Genomic DNA, 18881 nt, shown 5'->3' with positions numbered 1-18881 from the left:
CCGTGAGGCACCACTGTAACATAGGCGTGGGTACTGCCGCAGAGTACCACCGTGAGGCACCACTGTGACATAAGTGTGGGTACTGCCACAGAGTCCCACCGTGAGGCACCACTGTGGTATAGGTATGGGTACTGCCGCAGAGTACCACTGTGAGGTACCTCCATAACATAGGTGTGGGTACTGCCGCAGAGTACCACTGTGAGGTACCTCCATAACATAGGTGGGGGTACTGCCGCAGAGTACCACCGTGAGGCACCACTGTGGCATAGGCGGGGGTACTGCCACAGAGTACCACCGTGAGGTACCACTGTGGTATAGGCATGGGTACTGCCGCAGAGTACCACTGTGAGGCACCACTGTGACATAGGCGTGGGTACTGCCGCAGAGTACCACTATGAGGCACCACTGTGACATAGGTGTGGGTACTGCTGCAGAGTACCACCGTGAGGCACCACTGTGACATAGGCGTGGGTACTGCCGCAGAGTACCACCGTGAGGTACCACTGTGACATAGGCGTGGGTACTGCCGCAGAGTACCACTGTGAGGTACCTCCATAACATAGGCGGGGGTACTGCCGCAGAGTACCACCGTGAGGCACCACTGTGGCATAGGCGTGGGTACTGCCGCAGAGTACCACCGTGAGGCACCACTGTGGCATAGGCGTGGGTACTGCCGCAGAGTACCACCGTGAGGCACCACTGTGACATAGGTGTGGGTACTGCTGCAGAGTACCACCGTGAGGCACCACTGTGACATAGGCGTGGGTACTGCCGCAGAGTACCACCGTGAGGTACCACTGTGACATAGGCGTGGGTACTGCCGCAGAGTACCACTATGAGGCACCACTGTGACATAGGTGTGGGTACTGCTGCAGAGTACCACCGTGAGGCACCACTGTGACATAGGCGTGGGTACTGCCGCAGAGTACCACCGTGAGGTACCACTGTGACATAGGCGTGGGTACTGCCGCAGAGTACCACTGTGAGGTACCTCCATAACATAGGCGGGGGTACTGCCGCAGAGTACCACCGTGAGGCACCACTGTGGCATAGGCGTGGGTACTGCCGCAGAGTACCACCGTGAGGCACCACTGTGGCATAGGCGTGGGTACTGCCGCAGAGTACCACCGTGAGGCACCACTGTGACATAAGTGTGGGTACTGCCGCAGAGTACCACCGTGAGGCACCACTGTGACATAGGCGTGGGTACTGCCGCAGAGTACCACTGTGAGGTACCTCCATAACATAGGCGTGGGTACTGCCGCAGAGTACCACCGTGAGGCACCACTGTGGCATAGGCGGGGGTACTGCCGCAGAGTACCACCGTGAGGTACCACCGTAGCATAGACCATGGGCACTGCCATGGAGTACTATTGCACAGCACCACTCTAGCATAGACCATAGGGACTAACAGTACCACTGCACAGTACCCCTCTAGCCAAGGCTCTGGGCACTGCCAGACCATGAGTGCTGCCACGTTGTGCCCCCGCTGAGGCCTCTGGCGCAGCCTGGAGAGAGTGTGGGCTCCAAGTGCGACTTGCCTGCTCTTTTCTCCTCTTCCCGCAGATGTGGACGAGTGTCAGGACAACAATGGCGGCTGCCAGCAGATCTGTGTGAACGCCATGGGCAGCTATGAGTGCCAGTGCCACAGCGGCTTTTTCCTCAGTGACAATCAGCACACCTGCATTCATCGCTCCAACGGTGAGTGCTGCCCGGGCTCGCGCTCCGTCTCCACGCGTGTGGGTGTTGGGGCCGGGGATTCAGGGTGACCTGAGAGGCTGCTTTGTGCTTCTGGCATTGGTCGGCATGGAAATCCTTCTAGTTCCTTCCTTCTGCCAGCTGCCTGGGGCTGTGTTGTTTCTCCCGTGACTATGTGGAGAAGAGGCGAGGTGACTTGGGGCCTGGCTGTGGCCAGGAAAGGTGGGCTCTTGCCAGCCCAGAGTGCTTTGGTTGGGAGCCTGCTGCCCTCTGGAGGCCAGGTAGGATTGCCTCCGCGGAGAGGAGAAGAGGGTGAGGAAGGCTCCTGCCTAGCTGCAGAACTGCAGCTGGGTGAACTGGGGCAGACCCAGGCCCTATGGCGCCTGGCAGCCCGGTGGGTGAGGGCATTGGTGTTGGGGCATGACACCCAGATCCTGAGGCCTGGGCTGATGGAAGCAGGGCCAGCCCCTTGCTCTGTGGGACACGAGGGCTGAGCGCGTGCTCCTGGGCACGCACTCGCTCGGGGCAGAGCACCCAGACGCCCGCCACCTCACACAAGCGGCCCAGGCAGGCAGGAACTCACTTTGCTCCTTACAAGCCTCCCAGTTATGGTGCCCTTGAATAGAGCTGCCCAGGGTGGAGGCAGATGGCCTGAAGGAGGACCGGGAGCCCTGGGCGTATCCTGCAGAGCGTGGAGCGGAGGCTGCTCCTGCCGGGGGACCCTCGCTTCTCACGGGGAGAAGGGTTTGCAGGCCTGGGGATCACAGGCTGCACTGCAAGCCGCTTCCCCAGCCCAGGCATGAGCACGGTTTCCCTGCAGCAGGCTCTGCAGAGCGGCAGCCTTGGCTGAAAGGAGGCTGTGCAGGAGAGAGGTCAGAAGAGGATGAGGGCCACTTGTCGGCGTGTGTGTGTGTGTGTGTGTGTGTGTGTGTGTGTGTGTGTGTGTGTGTGTGTGTGGTGGTTTGGCCTCTCGGTGCTGGCAGGGTGAGGAGGTTGCAGACCTTGTCATTGGCCACGAGAGCCGGGGGGGGGGGGGGGGGGGGGGGAGGGCAGTGTGGCGAGGGTGACAAGCTCCCACCAGGGCACCGGCCTGAGCAACCAGCACAGACCGCTCCCCCGAATCTGGAGCCCCACAGGTTAGGGGAGCAGTGCCAGGCTGGGGCCCATTGCGGGGCGTCCTCTCCACAGGTGCTCAGGCACGCGAGGAACAGCGCTGTGGCGAAAGGCTTCTACAGGGAAGCCGTGTGCGCGCCCTTACTGAGTTATGAGAAAGAGCCGTCTGAAAGTGTGGAAGTATGGAGGCAGTGCAGGGGAGGAATGCGTGCAAAGGCCAGGAAGGAGGGGCAGGGTCCGGGAGGGAAAAGGGGAGGCTCTCCAGAGACACCTGGGAACTTCCAGGGGCTGGGCGTGGAAGCATTGTACGCTGCTGGTATTTGGTAGGACACCAGGCCTGTGGTTCTCCCTTCCCAAAGACCTCCGATGAGCAGATTCTGATTTTTCAGTGAAACCAAGAATCTAGATTTCACCCAAAGGCAGATGTTAGAGCCGCAACTCGCTCTGTGCTCACCACTGAAATTCCCTTCTCCTGTGAGGACTTATGAGTGGGTGGGTCTCTCTCTTTGTGAATCTTGTCAGCAGAGCCAACCTAAGAACAAACAGACCTTGCTGGACCTCTCTCTCGGGGTAAGCAGCAGTCCTGCCAGGATTTATGAAGGCTGTAAGGAAAATCCAGAGAGAGTGGGATGAGCGTGCAGGGCACGGCCAGCGGCTGGCAGTGCCCAGGAAGGACAGGGCCTGGGGCCTGGAAGGTTGCCTTCCTCGTTGCGCCTCCTCCCGTGGTTGTGACAATTGCTCACTCTGACTGTCCACCATGATGTTGACTGTTTATGGCTGAACTCGAGAGCCTGCCTATGGTACTAGAACTGAATGTTTTTGCACCCAGTGACCTCTGATTATGTGGTTCCTGGACGCTCCTGTGGGTGGACCCAGAATCCTTTGGCAAGTTGGTCTCTCTTCTGAATGGAAGGAAACACCCAGAGTACATGGGAGGAGTCAGCTAGGGTCGGTCTGGGCTCCTGGCTGAGAAACAAGGCCCCGCAGGCTGGGCCCTCGTGTCCTGGCTTCCAAAGTGCCAGCCCAAACCCTGGCCCCAGATGTGTGCATCTGGGGCCAGGCGGGGGTTGGGAGAGCTGGACTCTTGGCCCCAGCTCTCCCTGTAGCCTCCACAGTTACTCCTGCCATGTCAGAGGGACCAGGTCACCCTGCCTGGGCCACGGGAGGTCAGCCAAGTGCAGTCCCTGCCCCGCAGGGAGCCTCAGAGGTAGGTAGCTTCTTCAGATCTTTGGAAATTACGTTTGATGTGGAGACGCGCCCAGGCTGCTCCCATCCGTAATGGGGTGGGTGGGGACCCGCAGCCGTAGAGCTCTGGCCAGGCCCTCTGCAAAGCGCTTCCTCGCGTGACCTCAGGGCCGTCACAGCCCGCTCTTGCCTCGTGCTCAGCCCCTGGCCCAGCAGGTTCCGAGAGCCCCTCCTCTGGCACTCAGCCCCTGGAGCCAGTCCTGGCCAAGCCCCAGCACCAGCCCCTGCTGCACAGCCCGCCTGGCCACAAGCCTGGCCACCCAGAGGCCAGCAGCCCCTTCAGGGCTCGCTCCCTCTGCCATATCTGCTCCTTCTGTCTTTTTTTTTTTTTTTTTGTCGGTTGTGGGGCTTGAACTCTGGGCCTGGGCGCTGTCCCTCATCTCTTCAGCTCAAGGCCAGCGCTCTACCACTTGAGCTACAGCGCCACTTCCGGTTTTCTGGTGGTTTATTGGAGATAGGAGTCTCACAGTCTCTCCTGCCCAGGCTGGCTTTGAACCACGATCCTCAGATCTCAGCCTCCTGAGTCGCTAGGATTACAGGCGTGAGCCACCAGCGCCCGGCTCTCCTTCTGTCTTTAACTTAGGGAAAGTTTGTACTCCAAGAAGTTCCAGGCTTGAGGTGAACTTCCTCTCAGTGAAGAGTCTGACCCACCTGGGTCAGATGTGAGAAGGTCTCTGAAGGCCTGGGTCTGCCCGTGGTGGGGTCCAGGCGTGTTCCCTGTGAAACTTTCCATCTAGAAAGAGACAAAGCTCTAAGCAAGGACTTAGATTCGTGTTCCCGGGGCATCTGAAAGGTGACCAGCAGGGCCACCAGGGCCACCTCGTCGGTGGTGGCCTGCTGTCGGCAGCACAGGTCCTGGTACAAGGGGCTGTGGGCATGAAGTGCCCCTGCCCATGCAGGGCCACGCTTGGAAGCCGTGCCACATGGTTGTGTAAGCCTGCTGCAGCCGTGGCAGAAAGTACTAGAGAGAAAACATCTTGTTCCCACAATTGTGGAAGCAACACAGGCTTTACAAGGGCTTTGAGAGCTACCTGTGGCCAAGCCCAGCCTCGGGACTCTCTTGTTTCATGAGGTGCATTTGAGATGGGGTCTTGCTATGGTACCCAAGCTGGTCCAAGATCACAGGGATCCCTCCAATTCAGCCTCTGAGTAGCCGGGACTACAGATGTGCACTGCGTGTCTGGCTGCCTTGGCACACAGTTTGTGGAGGCAATCTGGCCTGTCTCTGATGGGCAGCTTGTGCAGCTGCCAAGGCTCACACTCTGTGGGCTCTGCCCAATTGGAGGTAGCCGTGCCACACAGGGGCCTGCACTTAAACGGAGGGACCATGCCGCCGAGGGGCCTGCTGGCACCACACACCAGAGCCTCCTGTTGGCCCAGCCAAGGGCATCAAGGGCTGATCCCCGAGCATTTCACCGTCTGGCGAACCTTCTGAATGTGTAAGAAGCTGCAGAAACCTTCAAGTGAGGCCCTGAGTGCCCTCCACCCAGTTTCCCCCAGGGGTGATGTCTTACGTCTCCAGACTGTGACATCAGTCAAGGATACCCATGGGTCTGTGGCACTTCATAACCCATAGAGCCACTTACCGGTCACCACAATTAAGACTTTGTGTCTGAATAATAACTGAATGCTCTGCCGAGCCCGTCATGATCACTCTAGCAAGAGCGCTGTCAAACCGCTAGACTTTGAAGAGTGAAAGAAGACTCTGTGGTCATGCCCGGGCATTGGGTATAAACTGGGCCATCCCTGGAAAACAGACCCTGAAAGGATTGCTTCTCAGCTCTCTTGCACCGTGAGGGGCACTAAGGTCACTCGTGTCCATTCTTTGCCTCCCATGAAGTGGGTGCTAAGCACTGAGGCTATGGTGCACAGATCTATACTGGCCTAGGAGGCCAGGAAGCCAGCCCAGCCCTGATGAAGGGGGCCAGGGGTTCCCAAGAGGAGGGTTCAAGAGCAGGTGGCCAAACTCATGACTTGAGGCAGCCAGTCTTGAAGAATAATTCCAAGTAAGGCTGGGAGGATGAGCCTTGGAAGGCCAGGTTAGGAGGATTGCGCCGTCTCTGGTCACTTTTCTGGAAAAGTGTCAGGAATAGGGCTGTGCTTGGAGAGTACCCAGCCTCTAGCACCATCTGATGGGGGGCGTTACTCCAAGACTGCTGCAGGGCCCAGCGTGCAAGGATAGCTGTGTGTACCCTAACGGCCGCTCATTCTGTCCACACGTGGTCTCATGCCTGTTCATCCTGACTGTTCATTCTGATCTCACGTGGTCTCATGCCTGTGTCATCCTAACAGTCATTCACTCTGTCCACACCTGGTCCCACACCTATACTTTGCTCACGTGGTTGCTTTGGATGTGGGTCCACCCTGGGCCAGCGAGTGAGTCTGTGGCCTCCCCCAGAACCTTCTCCCCTTCGCACCCTGTTGGTCTGGGTCAAAGCTCCTTCAGCCAGCCAGCCTGGTGTCTCAGTGTGGCCAGCAATTCTTCAACATTTCAGATTTCTGATTGGTCAGAAGAGTTTTCCGGTGGCCTGTTGGGAAGGGTCCCAAGAATATTAATCCCAAAGCAGGCAGAATAGCAAAGCTCACAAAACTGCTTAGGAATTTGTACTTTGAAAGTGAAGGGGCAGCCAGGTGCCAGTAGCTCATGCCTATATTCCCAGATACTCAGGAGGCTGAGATGTGAGGATCATGGTTGGAAGCTGGCTCAGATGCAGGAAAGCCCATGAGATTCTTAGCTCCAATTAACACCCCCCCCCCAAACTGGTAGTGGCGCAGTGGCTCAAAGTGGTGAGTGTTAGCCTTGAGCAAAAAGTGCTCAGGGATAGCACCCAGGCCCTCACCATCAGGAAGAAAAGGAAGGAAAGAAGGAAGGAAGGAAGGAAGGAAGGAAGGAAGGAAGGAAGGAAGGAAGGAAGGAAGGAAGGAAGGAAGGAAGGAAGGAAGGGAAGGAGGGAAGGAGGGATGGGAGGAAAGAAAGAAGGGTAATGGGTGGGAGAAGAGGAAGGGGGAGAGAACGGAAAGGAAGGGAAGGGAAGAAAAGAGAGCAAGTGCACTGATCAATCATGAGTGGGAGTGGGCCCATTCTGAGACCCCACTAGCCCTGGGCAGCACAGGGAGATGAGGCGGGGCTGGGCGTGGGCACTGGCAGCCATGCGGTCTAGAATGCACACAGGCAGGGCAGGAGTGCACAGCAGGATGGCTGGGGGGTGACAGGAGATGGAAGGGAAGGACACAGAGATGGCTGAGGAACTGTGACAAGGTGAGGTAGCGTGGCGGCGGCGGCAATGGCTTGAAGGGGAGGTGACGAGGGCGGCCGAGGTGACAGGGGTCGGGGGGATCTGAAGGGAACATGAGGGGACGTGTGAGGGGAAAGCCATGGGAGGACAGCCAGGGGAAGGCGTTAGGAAGAGGCTGAGTGCCAGGACAGCTGAGGAGAAGGCGACAAGTGACCACGGAGAGGGAGAGGTCACAGGCCGGCTGGAAGGTGACACAGAGCTGGGCTGGGGAAGGTGGCACAGAGCTGGACCAGGGAAGGTGACACAGAGCTGGATCAGGGAAGGTGACACAGAGCTGGGCCTGGGAAGGTGACACAGAGCTGGGCCGGGGAAGGTGGCACAGAGCTGGGCCTGGGAAGATGACACAGAGCTGGACCAGGGAAGGTGACACAGAGCTGGACCAGGGAAGATGACACAGAGCTGGACCAGGGAAGGTGACACAGAGCTGGGCCTGGGAAGGTGACACAGAGCTGGGCCGGGGAAGGTGGCACAGAGCTGGGCCTGGGAAGATGACACAGAGCTGGGCCAGGGAAGGTGACGCAGAGCTGGACCAGGGAAGGTGACGCAGAGCTGGACCAGGGAAGGTGACGCAGAGCTGGACCAGGGAAGGTGACACGGAGCTGGGCCAGGGAAGGTGACACAGAGCTGGACCAGGGAAGGTGACACAGAGCTGGACCAGGGAAGGTGACACAGAGCTGGACCAGGGAAGGTGACACAGAGCTGGGCCGGGGAAGGTGACACAGAGCTGGACCAGGGAAGATGACACAGAGCTGGACCAGGGAAGGTGACACAGAGCTGGGCCGGGGAAGGTGACACAGAGCTGGGCCTGGGAAGGTGACACAGAGCTGGACCAGGGAAGGTGACACAGAGCTGGGCCAGGGAAGGTGACGCAGAGCTGGACCAGGGAAGGTGACACAGAGCTGGACCAGGGAAGGTGACACAGAGCTGGGCCGGGGAAGGTGACACAGAGCTGGACCAGGGAAGGTGACACAGAGCTGGACCAGGGAAGGTGACACAGAGCTGGGCCTGGGAAGGTGACACAGAGCTGGACCAGGGAAAGTGACACAGAGCTGGGCCAGGGAAGGTGACGCAGAGCTGGACCAGGGAAGGTGGCACAGAGCTGGGCCTGGGAAGGTGACACAGAGCTGGGCCAGGGAAGGTGGCACAGAGCTGGGCCAGGGAAGGTGACACAGAGCTGGACCAGGGAAGGTGACACAGAGCTGGACCAGGGAAGGTGACACAGAGCTGGACCAGGGAAGGTGACACAGAGCTGGGCCAGGGAAGGTGGCACAGAGCTGGGCCAGGGAAGGTGACACAGAGCTGGGCCAGGGAAGGTGACGCAGAGCTGGACCAGGGAAGGTGACACAGAGCTGGACCAGGGAAGGTGACACAGAGTTGGGCCAGGGAAGGTGACACAGAGCTGGGCCAGGGAAGGTGACACAGAGCTGGACCGGGGAAGGTGACACAGAGCTGGACCAGGGAAGGTGGCACAGAGCTGGGCCGGGGAGGTGACACAGAGCTGGACCAGGGAAGGTGGCACAGAGCTGGATCAGGGAAGGTGACACAGATCTGGGCCAGGGAAGGTGACACGGAGCTGGACCAGGGAAGATGACACAGAGCTGGACCAGGGAAGGTGGCACAGAGCTGGGCCGGGGAAGGTGGCACAGAGCTGGGCCTGGGAAGGTGACACAGAGCTGGACCAGGGAAGGTGACACAGAGCTGGACCAGGGAAGGTGACACAGAGCTGGGCCTGGGAAGGTGACACAGAGCTGGACCAGGGAAGGTGACACAGAGCTGGGCCGGGGAAGGTGACACAGAGCTGGGCCGGGGAAGGTGACACTGAGCTGGGCCGGGGAAGGTGGCACAGAGCTGGGCCTGGGAAGGTGACACAGAGCTGGACCAGGGAAGGTGACACAGAGCTGGACCAGGGAAGGTGGCACAGTGCTGGACCAGGGAAGGTGACACAGATCTGGGCCAGGGAAGGTGACACGGAGCTGGACCAGGGAAGGTGACACAGAGCTGGACCAGGGAAGGTGACACAGAGCTGGGCCTGGGAAGGTGACACAGAGCTGGGCCGGGGAAGGTGACACAGAGCTGGGCCGGGGAAGGTGGCACAGAGCTGGGCCTGGGAAGGTGACACAGAGCTGGGCCTGGGAAGATGACACAGAGCTGGACCAGGGAAGGTGGCACAGAGCTGGGCTGGGGAAGGTGACACAGAGCTGGGCTGGGGAAGGTGACACAGAGCTGGGCCTGGGAAGATGACACAGAGCTGGACCAGGGAAGGTGGCACAGAGCTGGGCCGGGGGAAGGTGACACAGAGCTGGACCAGGGAAAGTGACACAGCTGGACCAGGGAAGGTGACACAGAGCTGGGCCGGGGGAAGGTGACACAGAGCTGGACCAGGGAAGGTGGCACAGAGCTGGACCAGGGAAGGTGGCACAGAGCTGGGCCGGGGAAGGTGACACAGAGCTGGACCAGGGAAGGTGGCACAGAGCTGGACCAGGGAAGGTGGCACAGAGCTGGGCCGGGGAAGGTGACACAGAGCTGGGCCGGGAGCTGGGCTGGGGAAGGTGACACAGAGCTGGGCCGGGAGCTGGGCTGGGGAAGGTGGCACAGAGCTGGGCCGGGAGCTGGGCTGGGGAAGGTGGCACAGAGCTGGGCCGGGGAAGGTGGCTGGAGGGTGTTGGAGAGAAGGCGATCGGGCAGCTAGGTGGCAGGGATGACGGGTGGCAATGCTGGCTGAGGGGAAGGAGACAGAGGAGACAGAATGACAGGGAATGTCTAAGGGACGGTGGGAGGAAGATGACTGAGGAGAGGTGGCGGAGAGGGGATGAGAGAAGATGGCAGCGTCCGAGGAGGAAGAGGAGGACGTCTGAGGCAAGGTGACCGAAGAGGCCGGAGGGCGTGGTGACCGGATGACTGAGGCAGAGGGGACGTGGTGGCTGAGAGGTGACCGCAAGTTGATGCAAAGGTGACAGAGTGACAGGGACGTGGCAGGAGAATGGCAGAGAGAGGAAGGTGAGGGGAAGTCTGAGGAGAAAGCAGAGAGACCCATAGACGCACTGGACACGCAGATGGACGTGTTCAATTGTCGCCGCCTCGTACAACCTTTTGAAGCAGTGAGGGGAGGTGATGGGCGGGGTCTGGGGAAGAGGAAGGGGCGGGACCGGGAGGGCTGGCCAATGAGAATGCCCCACCCACCCCAGCTTCACACTTCAGACTGCACTGCTACCCCGCCAGGTAGGTGCAGAATATTCCAGGGTGTTGCTGGACAAGGCCAAGCCTTGTTCTCTTTACAGCATGAAAACCCGGGGGTCCGAGAGGCCCGAGGGGTTGGCTTCCATTTCTCCCCAGCCCCTTTGTTGTGCTGGGGATTGAACCTAGGACCTGGTCCAAAGCAGGTGCCCACCAGAGGGTGCGGGGAGGGTGCAGGTGGGTACGTGCTGAGGACTCTGGGAGCTGACAGAGAGCTCGCTGTCTGTCTGTCTGTCTGTCTGTCTGTCAGTCAGGGAGAAAAGACTTCATGCTGTCTTTGTCCCTTCCTGCCATTAAGACAAAATGAGCAAAAAAGCAGAGCTGTATTTCCCACGGCACTAGAGGCCGCCAAGTCCACGAAGGAGGAGGCGGCCAGCCGGGGCTGGAGCAAGGACTGCGCTCCGCTTCATGCTGCCCCTTCTGCCCTCTTTTAAAGGTGCTGAGGGCCGAGCCCCCCTCTTTCTTCTGCTGCCTGGGGGTCCTGTTTCAGCGGAGTGTGGAGGGGACTGGCTCACGCTGCAGTGCATACTGACCATGCACTGCCTGCCCCCCAGCACTGGGCTCCCAAGGGCTTGGGTGTCAGTCCTGCAGGATGTCTACCTTGATACCAGAGTGGTACAGAAGGCCAAGGCCACCCTGCCTGTGGGATATGCCCTCTGGCTGAGGTCAGGTTCTGTGGGTCTAAGTCAGGACGAGGTCCAGTGTGTAGGGCCAGCTAGAATGCTGACCCTTGCCCTCGCCTCCCTCTGCCCTCTCCTTACTTTGTCTTCCTGCTCTGCCTCTCCCAACCTTGGCTGCAGGATGGGAGGACACGCCTCCCTCTCCATCTCTGCCAGGCCGAGCCCCACCACCGCAGCCTGCCCTGCTTTCTACCCACACCCCTGCGATGCACCCCATTCCCCTCAAGGAGGGAAGATGGCCTCCACCGCCAGGGCCCAAGGTGATACTTCCAGAGCAGGCCTTTCATGTTTCTGACAACAAAGCTAGCTCTTTCTTCTGTTCCATCCCCTTCCAGACCCTGGTAAGCAGCCCAGAGACCTTCGGTACCTCATGAGTCACCCTGTCGGCAAGACTCTGGCCTCCGGGGGGGGGGCGAGGCTAGGCCTGGGCTCCAGGAGCACCATGTGGTCCCAGACAGGTCCCTCACTCCCGGCCCGGCACAGCCCAAGGCCGGCTCTGGCACTTAGCGGGGAGATTTATGGTGCTACTGGAGCAGGCTGGGCCTGGCCCTGTGCGGTCCGGAACGGCCCTCAAGGCAGGGACAATAAATCCTGCCTATTATTTTTTATGAGCCTCCCACCCCATAAACAACTCCTTTTGCTGGTAAGCCAGCTTCACGCACTTCTGGCCTGGCCTCCAACCGGCGCCAGCGGCATCCCACGGCTGACTTCCCCGTGTTAGCAGCCGAATTTCCTCCAGGTCACGGGCACGTCGCCTCCTCGGGCTCGGAGAGTAGAGTAGAAACGTGGCTTTAGCTCTGAAGAGACAGCAGCCCCGACCCCTGAATCTCTTCCTGTCCCTGGAGCACAATGTAAAATGGTGCACAAATCAATCCTTCTTTACAGAATTGGTAGAGAGGATGCAAATGAGCCTTGGCAGGCTTGGAACCATGGTGGACTACTCCCTTGGGTCCCTTAGCGCCCGGCCCTAGGTCAGTAGGACTGTGCCCAAAGCCTCACACATGTCACACACCCATGGGGCGAGCTCTGCTGGGCCCAGTTGGAATGGTGCCTGGACTTGGGCACACGGGAGCCATCGTATCCAGAGTCTAATCTGTGTGGTGTAGCTCTTACCTCATTTGGAGGCTGAAAGAGAAGAAAAACAGAGGCTGAGAGGCAGAGATTTCTGTCTACAGAAAGTAGCAGAGGCGAGCTTCGAACCCAGGTCTGATTGCTTCCTAAGGGCACAGACCAGGAATGCACAGCACGGTAACCAGGCAGGAGTGGGCCCAGACCCCCTGGGGCCCAGTGGGCCCCACCTTCCCATGCTACCCTTGGCCTGGGCAGCACTGCTGGCCTCGGGCTGAGTGAGTGCAGCCACCACTGCCCAGCCCTGCAGGGCCTCTCTTCCACTCAGTCCTGGGCTGTGATAGTCCCCACCTGTCCCTCCAAGTGTCCCAGTCTTCCCTGTCCAGTCCCAGCAAACTCTGGGTCAGAATCCCATTCACACTGTGCCCTCTGGGACACCCTGTCTGCCCTGGCCAGTGCTCACTCCAGAACCTTCCACCTAGACAGCCCTTCTCTAGGCACCCCTCCTGATTTCCCCACTGGAGCCCTTCTGTCTCCTGCACCCCCACACCACCTCCCAGCACTGCCCCCCTGTCTCTGCTCCAGGACCTTCTTCCTCATGTAAGCGTCGGCTCTGGGGTGACCCCGCTCCTCCACCCCTTCTTGCCTCCAGGGTACAGCCGAGGCTGTGGGGGGGAGCAGGTGTCAGGAGATGTTGACTGGAAAGTTCTTCTCTAGGCAGGCAGAAGCTGGCCCATGTGCCTGTTCTAGGGGAAGCGGAGGCCTGCCTGTGGCCACCAGCACGCTGGCTGGGCCCAAACAGTCGTCTGGGTCACCTGAGGTCCGGTCCTGCCCAACCTCCCGGGGCTGGCCGCGGAGGCCTCATCTGACCTGGCAGGACAGGAGGTGTCCACCGCTAGGCCAGGCACCCACCACAGCCCCATCCTCAGTCAAGGCTGGCCAGGCAGAGTCCCAGCCTCCAGTCCGGAGAACCGGGGGTCACCTCACACAACTCTTCCTGTTTTCTTGGGTTCCTTCTCAGCCCCAGCCCAGCTCCTGCTTGGCTCCAGCCCTCTCCTCACCATCTTTAGTCCTGCTGACTGTCCGTGGCCACGTTTGCAGCTCTAGCCCTGACCCTAGAGCAGCTGACTCCTGGGCAGAGCGAGCCGGCGTAGTGCTCTGCCACCTGCTCAAATCCAAGCACGCTCTCTTTCCAGCCCACACCTGCTCTTCAAGGCCGCATGCACGTGTCCACACTAGGGCCCTGCCCTCGACCGCCCCTTCCTGTGCTGCACACACACACACGCGCACACGCACACACACACACACACACACACACACACACACATACACCTCCCCGCAGCCCTGCTCCTCCCCAGCTGCCTGCAGTACCCTCAAATGAACCTTGGTAGGTGCTGGTTCCCACGCCTTGAGCACTGCTCCCTACTTTTACTCATCCTTCCACGTCCAGCTCCCTCTCACCGCCTGTGTCCAGCTAGCTGACCCTCGTGAGGCCTCCTCCTTTTGAATTGAACTCAGGTTTAGAATAGCTCCGGCCTCTGAATTTGGATGACTCCTCAACACCAGAGCAAGGTGGGAGCTGCTGTGTCTCTCATAGAACGCAGGGCCCTGTGAGAAAACCTGCTAAGCAGAGGGGAGGCTCCCCTCCTGCAGAAGCTGATGTCAGAGCTGGGGGCAGCTTGCGACAGAGTGCTTCCGGGGCGTGGGGCTGCAAGGGGCACCCGCTCTTCATTTCCCAGAGTCTGAGATTCAGCTAGAGTGGCCTGGACCTGCAGCCTGGGCCATAGCTAGCCAGTCTGCCAGGCTCTGTCTGCCCTCAGCCTCTCCCACCTGGCCTTCCTCGAGCTCCTGACCCTAGGATAGCAAGCAGCTTTCTCCGCCTCCCCACCTTCCCAGACTCCTGTCCCCAGCAAATGACAGCAGCGTGCACACAGGGATCTACTGTGCAGGGCCGGACAAGGCTTGGCCTGCGTTTGCGAAGGGAGTTGGGGGTCATTGATGTAAGTTCTTGGGAGAGAGAAAGGTCTTCCGTGTTTGGAAGGGCTCAGGAGACCACAGGTGTCTTGTGGCATGGGTGGCAAGCTGCGGCTGTGGCTCTGAGTGGCGCATGGGTGGCAGGCTGCGGCTGTGGTTCTGAGTGGCACAGCTCATGTTTTCTGTGGCACTGGGGGATGATGGTGTGTGGGCACTGGGAACCCTCACGTCCGGAGAGAATCTCCTCCCAGACTCCAGGGCTGTCACCTGTCTGGAAGGAGATGCAGACTTGCTCCCGGGGCAGGGCAGAGCAGGACCCAGAGTCAGGGGAGCTGTCTAGGGCGGGCTGAGGGCGGCCCTGGACAGCCCGTCCCCCGTGCCTTCGTTTAAGCTGGGCTTTCTGATAAACAGCACTGTTCCGTGCATGGCTCCTACAGCACTTGGGACATACATATGGAAAGGGTCTGCTGTTTATCTGAAGTCCAGACCTAACTGGACACACTGGGCAGTTGTGGGCTAACTGGCTCCTGGGCAGGCAGGAAGTTCAGGAGGTGTGTCCACCTCCCTTGCCTTCTCTGGAGTGGCCTGTTCCTCAGAGGCTTGCACGCAATTGTGGTGACACCTAGTGACCAACCTGGGAAGCTGGGGAGGGGAGGGGAGAGGAGGGGAGGGGAGGGGAGGGGAGGGGAGCAGGGCATGAAGGCAGGTGGGACAGGCTCTAGGGACCACAGGCCTCCATCCCGGAGACCACGGGGCTCCAGGCCTGGGATGCAGGCCAGCCTTTGTTAGATACCACCTGTGTGCCAGTGGCTGTCACTCACTCAGCCCTGTTCGTAATTCAGCCTCATGGCAGCAGGAGGCAAGAGAACAAGAACAACATTTTTGTCCGTCACGGGGCCTGAACTCTGGGCCTGGGCGCTGTCCCTCAGCTCTTCAGCTCAAGGCAAGTGCTCTACCTCTTGAGCCACAGCGCCACTTCCGGTTTTCTGGTGGCTCTATTCCAGGCACACTGACGGCTCCCCAGGAAGCAGGTGGGTCGGGGAGACTAACCTGCTCACCTGCAAGGGAAGGGGTGTGGGGACCTGGCTCTGGGCCAGGCCTGGGGCATGGCACAGGCCTCGGGTTCTGGGGAGCCCCACTGCATCACCCCGATTGCAATGAGACGGAGTCAAAGCCCAGGAACCCTGGAGAAGCTGGTACTGGAGATGGGCTCAGCTACCCTGCCCTCTCCCCACGCCCAGCCCAGCCCCTGCAGCTGCCCCTGTGCGCGTCTCCCCTAGCAAGGCCTTTCTGGCATTTTCATCCATCCTTCTCTAAGCCCACATGAGCTGCGCATGCTTTTCCCGTCCCAGCTTGCATAGCCGGCAGGGTCTGAGCTACCCAAGGTAGAACCTCATCCTGCTCCACAGGCTCAAACCCAGGGCGCTGCCTCCAGACTCATTTTTGCTCAAGACGAGTGTTCTGCCACTTTGAGTCACAGCTCCACTTCTGATTTCCTGGTGGTTCATTGGACATAAGAGTCTCATGGACTTTCCTGCCCCAGCTGGCTTCGAGCCGTGATCCTCAGATCTCAGCCTCTTGAGTGAGTAGCTAAAGCTTGAGCCTTTTACCCAGCTTTCTAGTATTTCATTGAGGAGGAAAAAGAGGGGAGGGAGGGAGCAGAACACCTGTTCTCTGCTCATGTTCTGTCTTCCTGGCCCGCATCCCTTCCTGTCCCTTTCTGCGTGTGAGGGACTTGGAATGTGACATATCGGTGAAGTTGTCATAGCAACAGCCCTAAGGAGGCACACCCGGCTGTCCTGCTGGCCACCGTGCGAGGGGGACTGGGCCCACCGGTGGGCAGAGGAAGTACAATGAAGGGGGTCATTTGAGGAAACAGAAGTGAGCTACAGGGCCTGTCCCCAAGAGGAGATGGGGCCTGGGCCAGGGCTGTGGAGGGAGACAGCCTGGGGAGAGCGCAGGGCCCAGGCCAGGCCAGCCTGGCTGGCAGCCGGGCTTGACTGTGCCGCTCCTCCGGCGTGTGGTTAGCGTAGATAGGAGTGCAGTCAGGCCGGGCCCACACAGCACCATCCAGGGAAGAGGAAGGGGAAGAGGCTCTGACAGGAAGTCCAACCCAGCCACCGGCACTCAAGCCTGTCCTCCCACCTGCTCCCCTGGGGTCACGTGACATGACTGGTCAGTCTCTAGCCCCCTGCCTCTCTAGGACACCCTCAAAGGGCACTCCCACCCCTCTGTGCCTCCTCCTACTGGGGTGAAGTCCCACCCTGCCCTGTTTTCTCCTTCCCCCTCCCCGGGAAGAGGCTGTGTGTGGCTGTGCCATGCAGAGGCAGACTGAGGCCATCCACTTGTACCCAGGTGGACGCAGGGCTCAGAAGTAACATGAGCTGCCCCAGTCACACAGCACGTGGCAGAGCTGGTGGTTACAGCGGCCAGTGCCAACTCCTGTGCTCAGCCCGGCCCTGAGGAGACGCTCAGGTCCAGTGTGCAGAACGTAAGTGGATTTGCAGCGATCGGATGGGATTAGATTCCACCGGGCAGGCTGCCCAGCCTGGCCGGCACCAGACTGGAGAGCGGGACTTGTCGGGGAACAACTGTGCCATCTCGATGCCCCTCCGGGAAGGAAGACAGGTGGGCTTTCTCGGCATTCATGGCTCACCACATCCTCCCGAGTGAGGAAGACGTGGACTGTCCGAACAGGGAGCCGGGAGCTGGACATGAGCAGGCTCATCACTGCTCACACACGTTGAGACGGGGCTGGAGCCCTAGGACAGGTGGAACAGCTCCAGTCTGGAGCCCAGGCCACTCCAGGACAGAGGTGATTGGCACCTAGCACCTCGCTCTCCTCACAGCTAAAGCAGTGGGGGTTCGAGGACCCAGCGGGCACCAGTGGGGCTTCCTCTGAGCCTGGGGGCAGAGTGGGGCTGCCCGGGGGGCAGGTTGCTAAGAGCAGGAAGTCAGCTTGTCCTTTCTAGAAGGTGGGATTTCTGAGGTAGCTACAAGGGCCCCAGGACCTCCTGGAGGTCTGAACCCCAAGGCGGATGAGATGCTCAGATGCTCTAGGGACTCTTGGAGTCTTTGATTGGTGGAGGGAGCAGCTCGTCCACCATGTGTGTGTAATACGTGATTTCTCAGAGCCTTCAACAAGTGTGTCATGAATTGTCCACACCAGACATCGCAGTACTACACAGGGCCAGGAAGCCATGGGGAGGCTTCCAAACTTCCTACCATGCTCCTGAAAGTACAGACAGCACCGCTTGTAGGATTGACTATATTCCCTCTTTCCTTCCCTTCCCTCCCCTCTTTTCTGACTGTTTTCTCCACTGATTCCTCTTTTCTTTCCCTCAGCTGCCGTTTGCTGAGCCCCCACCCTGTGCCTGGCCCTGTGCTGGGAACTTGCAATATAAAGCAAAGCCCAGGTCTCTCCTACACAATGAAGATAAAGCTCAGCTCTTGGCTCACAGGCCCAGGCCTACCCAGCCTGGCTCCCAGCAGGCATTCCTTCTTCTTGGTCTAGAAAATCATTTCTGGTTCAAAATAATATATATACATATTTATATTTATGTTCACATATAATACTTTTTGTTGTTGTTGTTGTCGGTTGTGTTGAACTCTGGGCCTGGGCGCTGTCTCCCTCAGCTCAAGGCAAGCGCTCTACCACTTGAAGTACAATGCCACTTCCGGTTTTCTAGTGGTTCACTGGAGATAAGAGTCGCACGGACTTTCCTGCCTGGGCTGGCTTTGAACCGTGATCCTTAGATCTCAGCCTCCTGAGCAGCTAGGATGACAGGTGTGAGCCACGGGCTCCTAGCTGTAATACATTTTTAATTGTTAAATTACTTTCTAGTACAACAGATGTCAGTAGCTATAACTGAATACATCAGAGCTTGAAAATGATCAGAGACGCCCCATAGCTGGCCCTGCCCACCTCCAGTACCATACCTGCCCTCTGTGCGAGACAGCCGGGAGGCAGATGAAGGGGCCAGGGGAGCCTGGATTAGAACTCATGAGCAGAGGACACAAGGGCTGAGAGCCTGAGTGAAGAGGCTGGGCCCAGGCCCTCAGCACCACCTTGGGTGGAAGGAGGGCGGGGAAGTGGGGGTCCTTCTCTCCCCTTGGTGCTAAGAGGACAGGGCTAGGCACCTTCAGGACCAGCTGATGGCAGACCAGCTCTGGGCTCACCCTTCCCGGCTGCGCCACATGGCTGCTGAGTGTCACATAGACGTTGATGGTCTTGATTACCCCCAAATTATCCTCTGCCCACAAAAACCCCAGGTGACCTCTTGGCTCACAGTTAAAGTCTAGATGCTTAAAGGAAAGATCACTAGACAGCAAGTCCACAACAAGGGTAAAGATGGGGTGATTGTTAAACCTGGTGCTCTGTAGTCCAAGGCCCGGGGTCCCAGGGCCCGTCTGGAACAAGCTGATGGGTAATGCTGGTTAGCAGGGCTTCTCAGAAATGGTGAGGTGTGGGACTGGAAATGGAAACTCAATCTCCAGTCTTCAGTTCTCGCAAGGCTGAGCTACACAGAGCCTGCGGGCTCTAGCCAACGGGGGAAGGAAGCACAGATCTGCT

The 18881-nt window shown here is 59.3% G+C and overlaps 1 protein-coding gene across 2 annotated transcripts in view; it reads left to right on the top strand.

The window, feature by feature from the left end:
- The window catches only part of Scube1 (signal peptide, CUB domain and EGF like domain containing 1), a 102803-nt gene that overhangs the window by 37857 nt on the left and 46065 nt on the right, over positions 1 to 18881 (top strand). For both annotated transcript variants that reach the window (XM_042697956.1, XM_042697955.1), the window contains exon 4: positions 1567 to 1701. In XM_042697956.1, coding sequence (XP_042553890.1) covers positions 1567 to 1701 — 135 coding nt within the window. The remainder of the gene's footprint in view (positions 1 to 1566; positions 1702 to 18881) is intronic.

Source organism: Dipodomys spectabilis, unplaced genomic scaffold (assembly GCF_019054845.1).
Source record: "Dipodomys spectabilis isolate Male_0828 unplaced genomic scaffold, ASM1905484v1 ptg000230l, whole genome shotgun sequence".
NCBI classification, from domain to species: Eukaryota; Metazoa; Chordata; class Mammalia; order Rodentia; family Heteromyidae; genus Dipodomys; species Dipodomys spectabilis.
The sequence above is the reverse complement of the archived record's forward strand: the minus strand, read 5'-3'. Positions and strand labels throughout refer to the sequence as shown.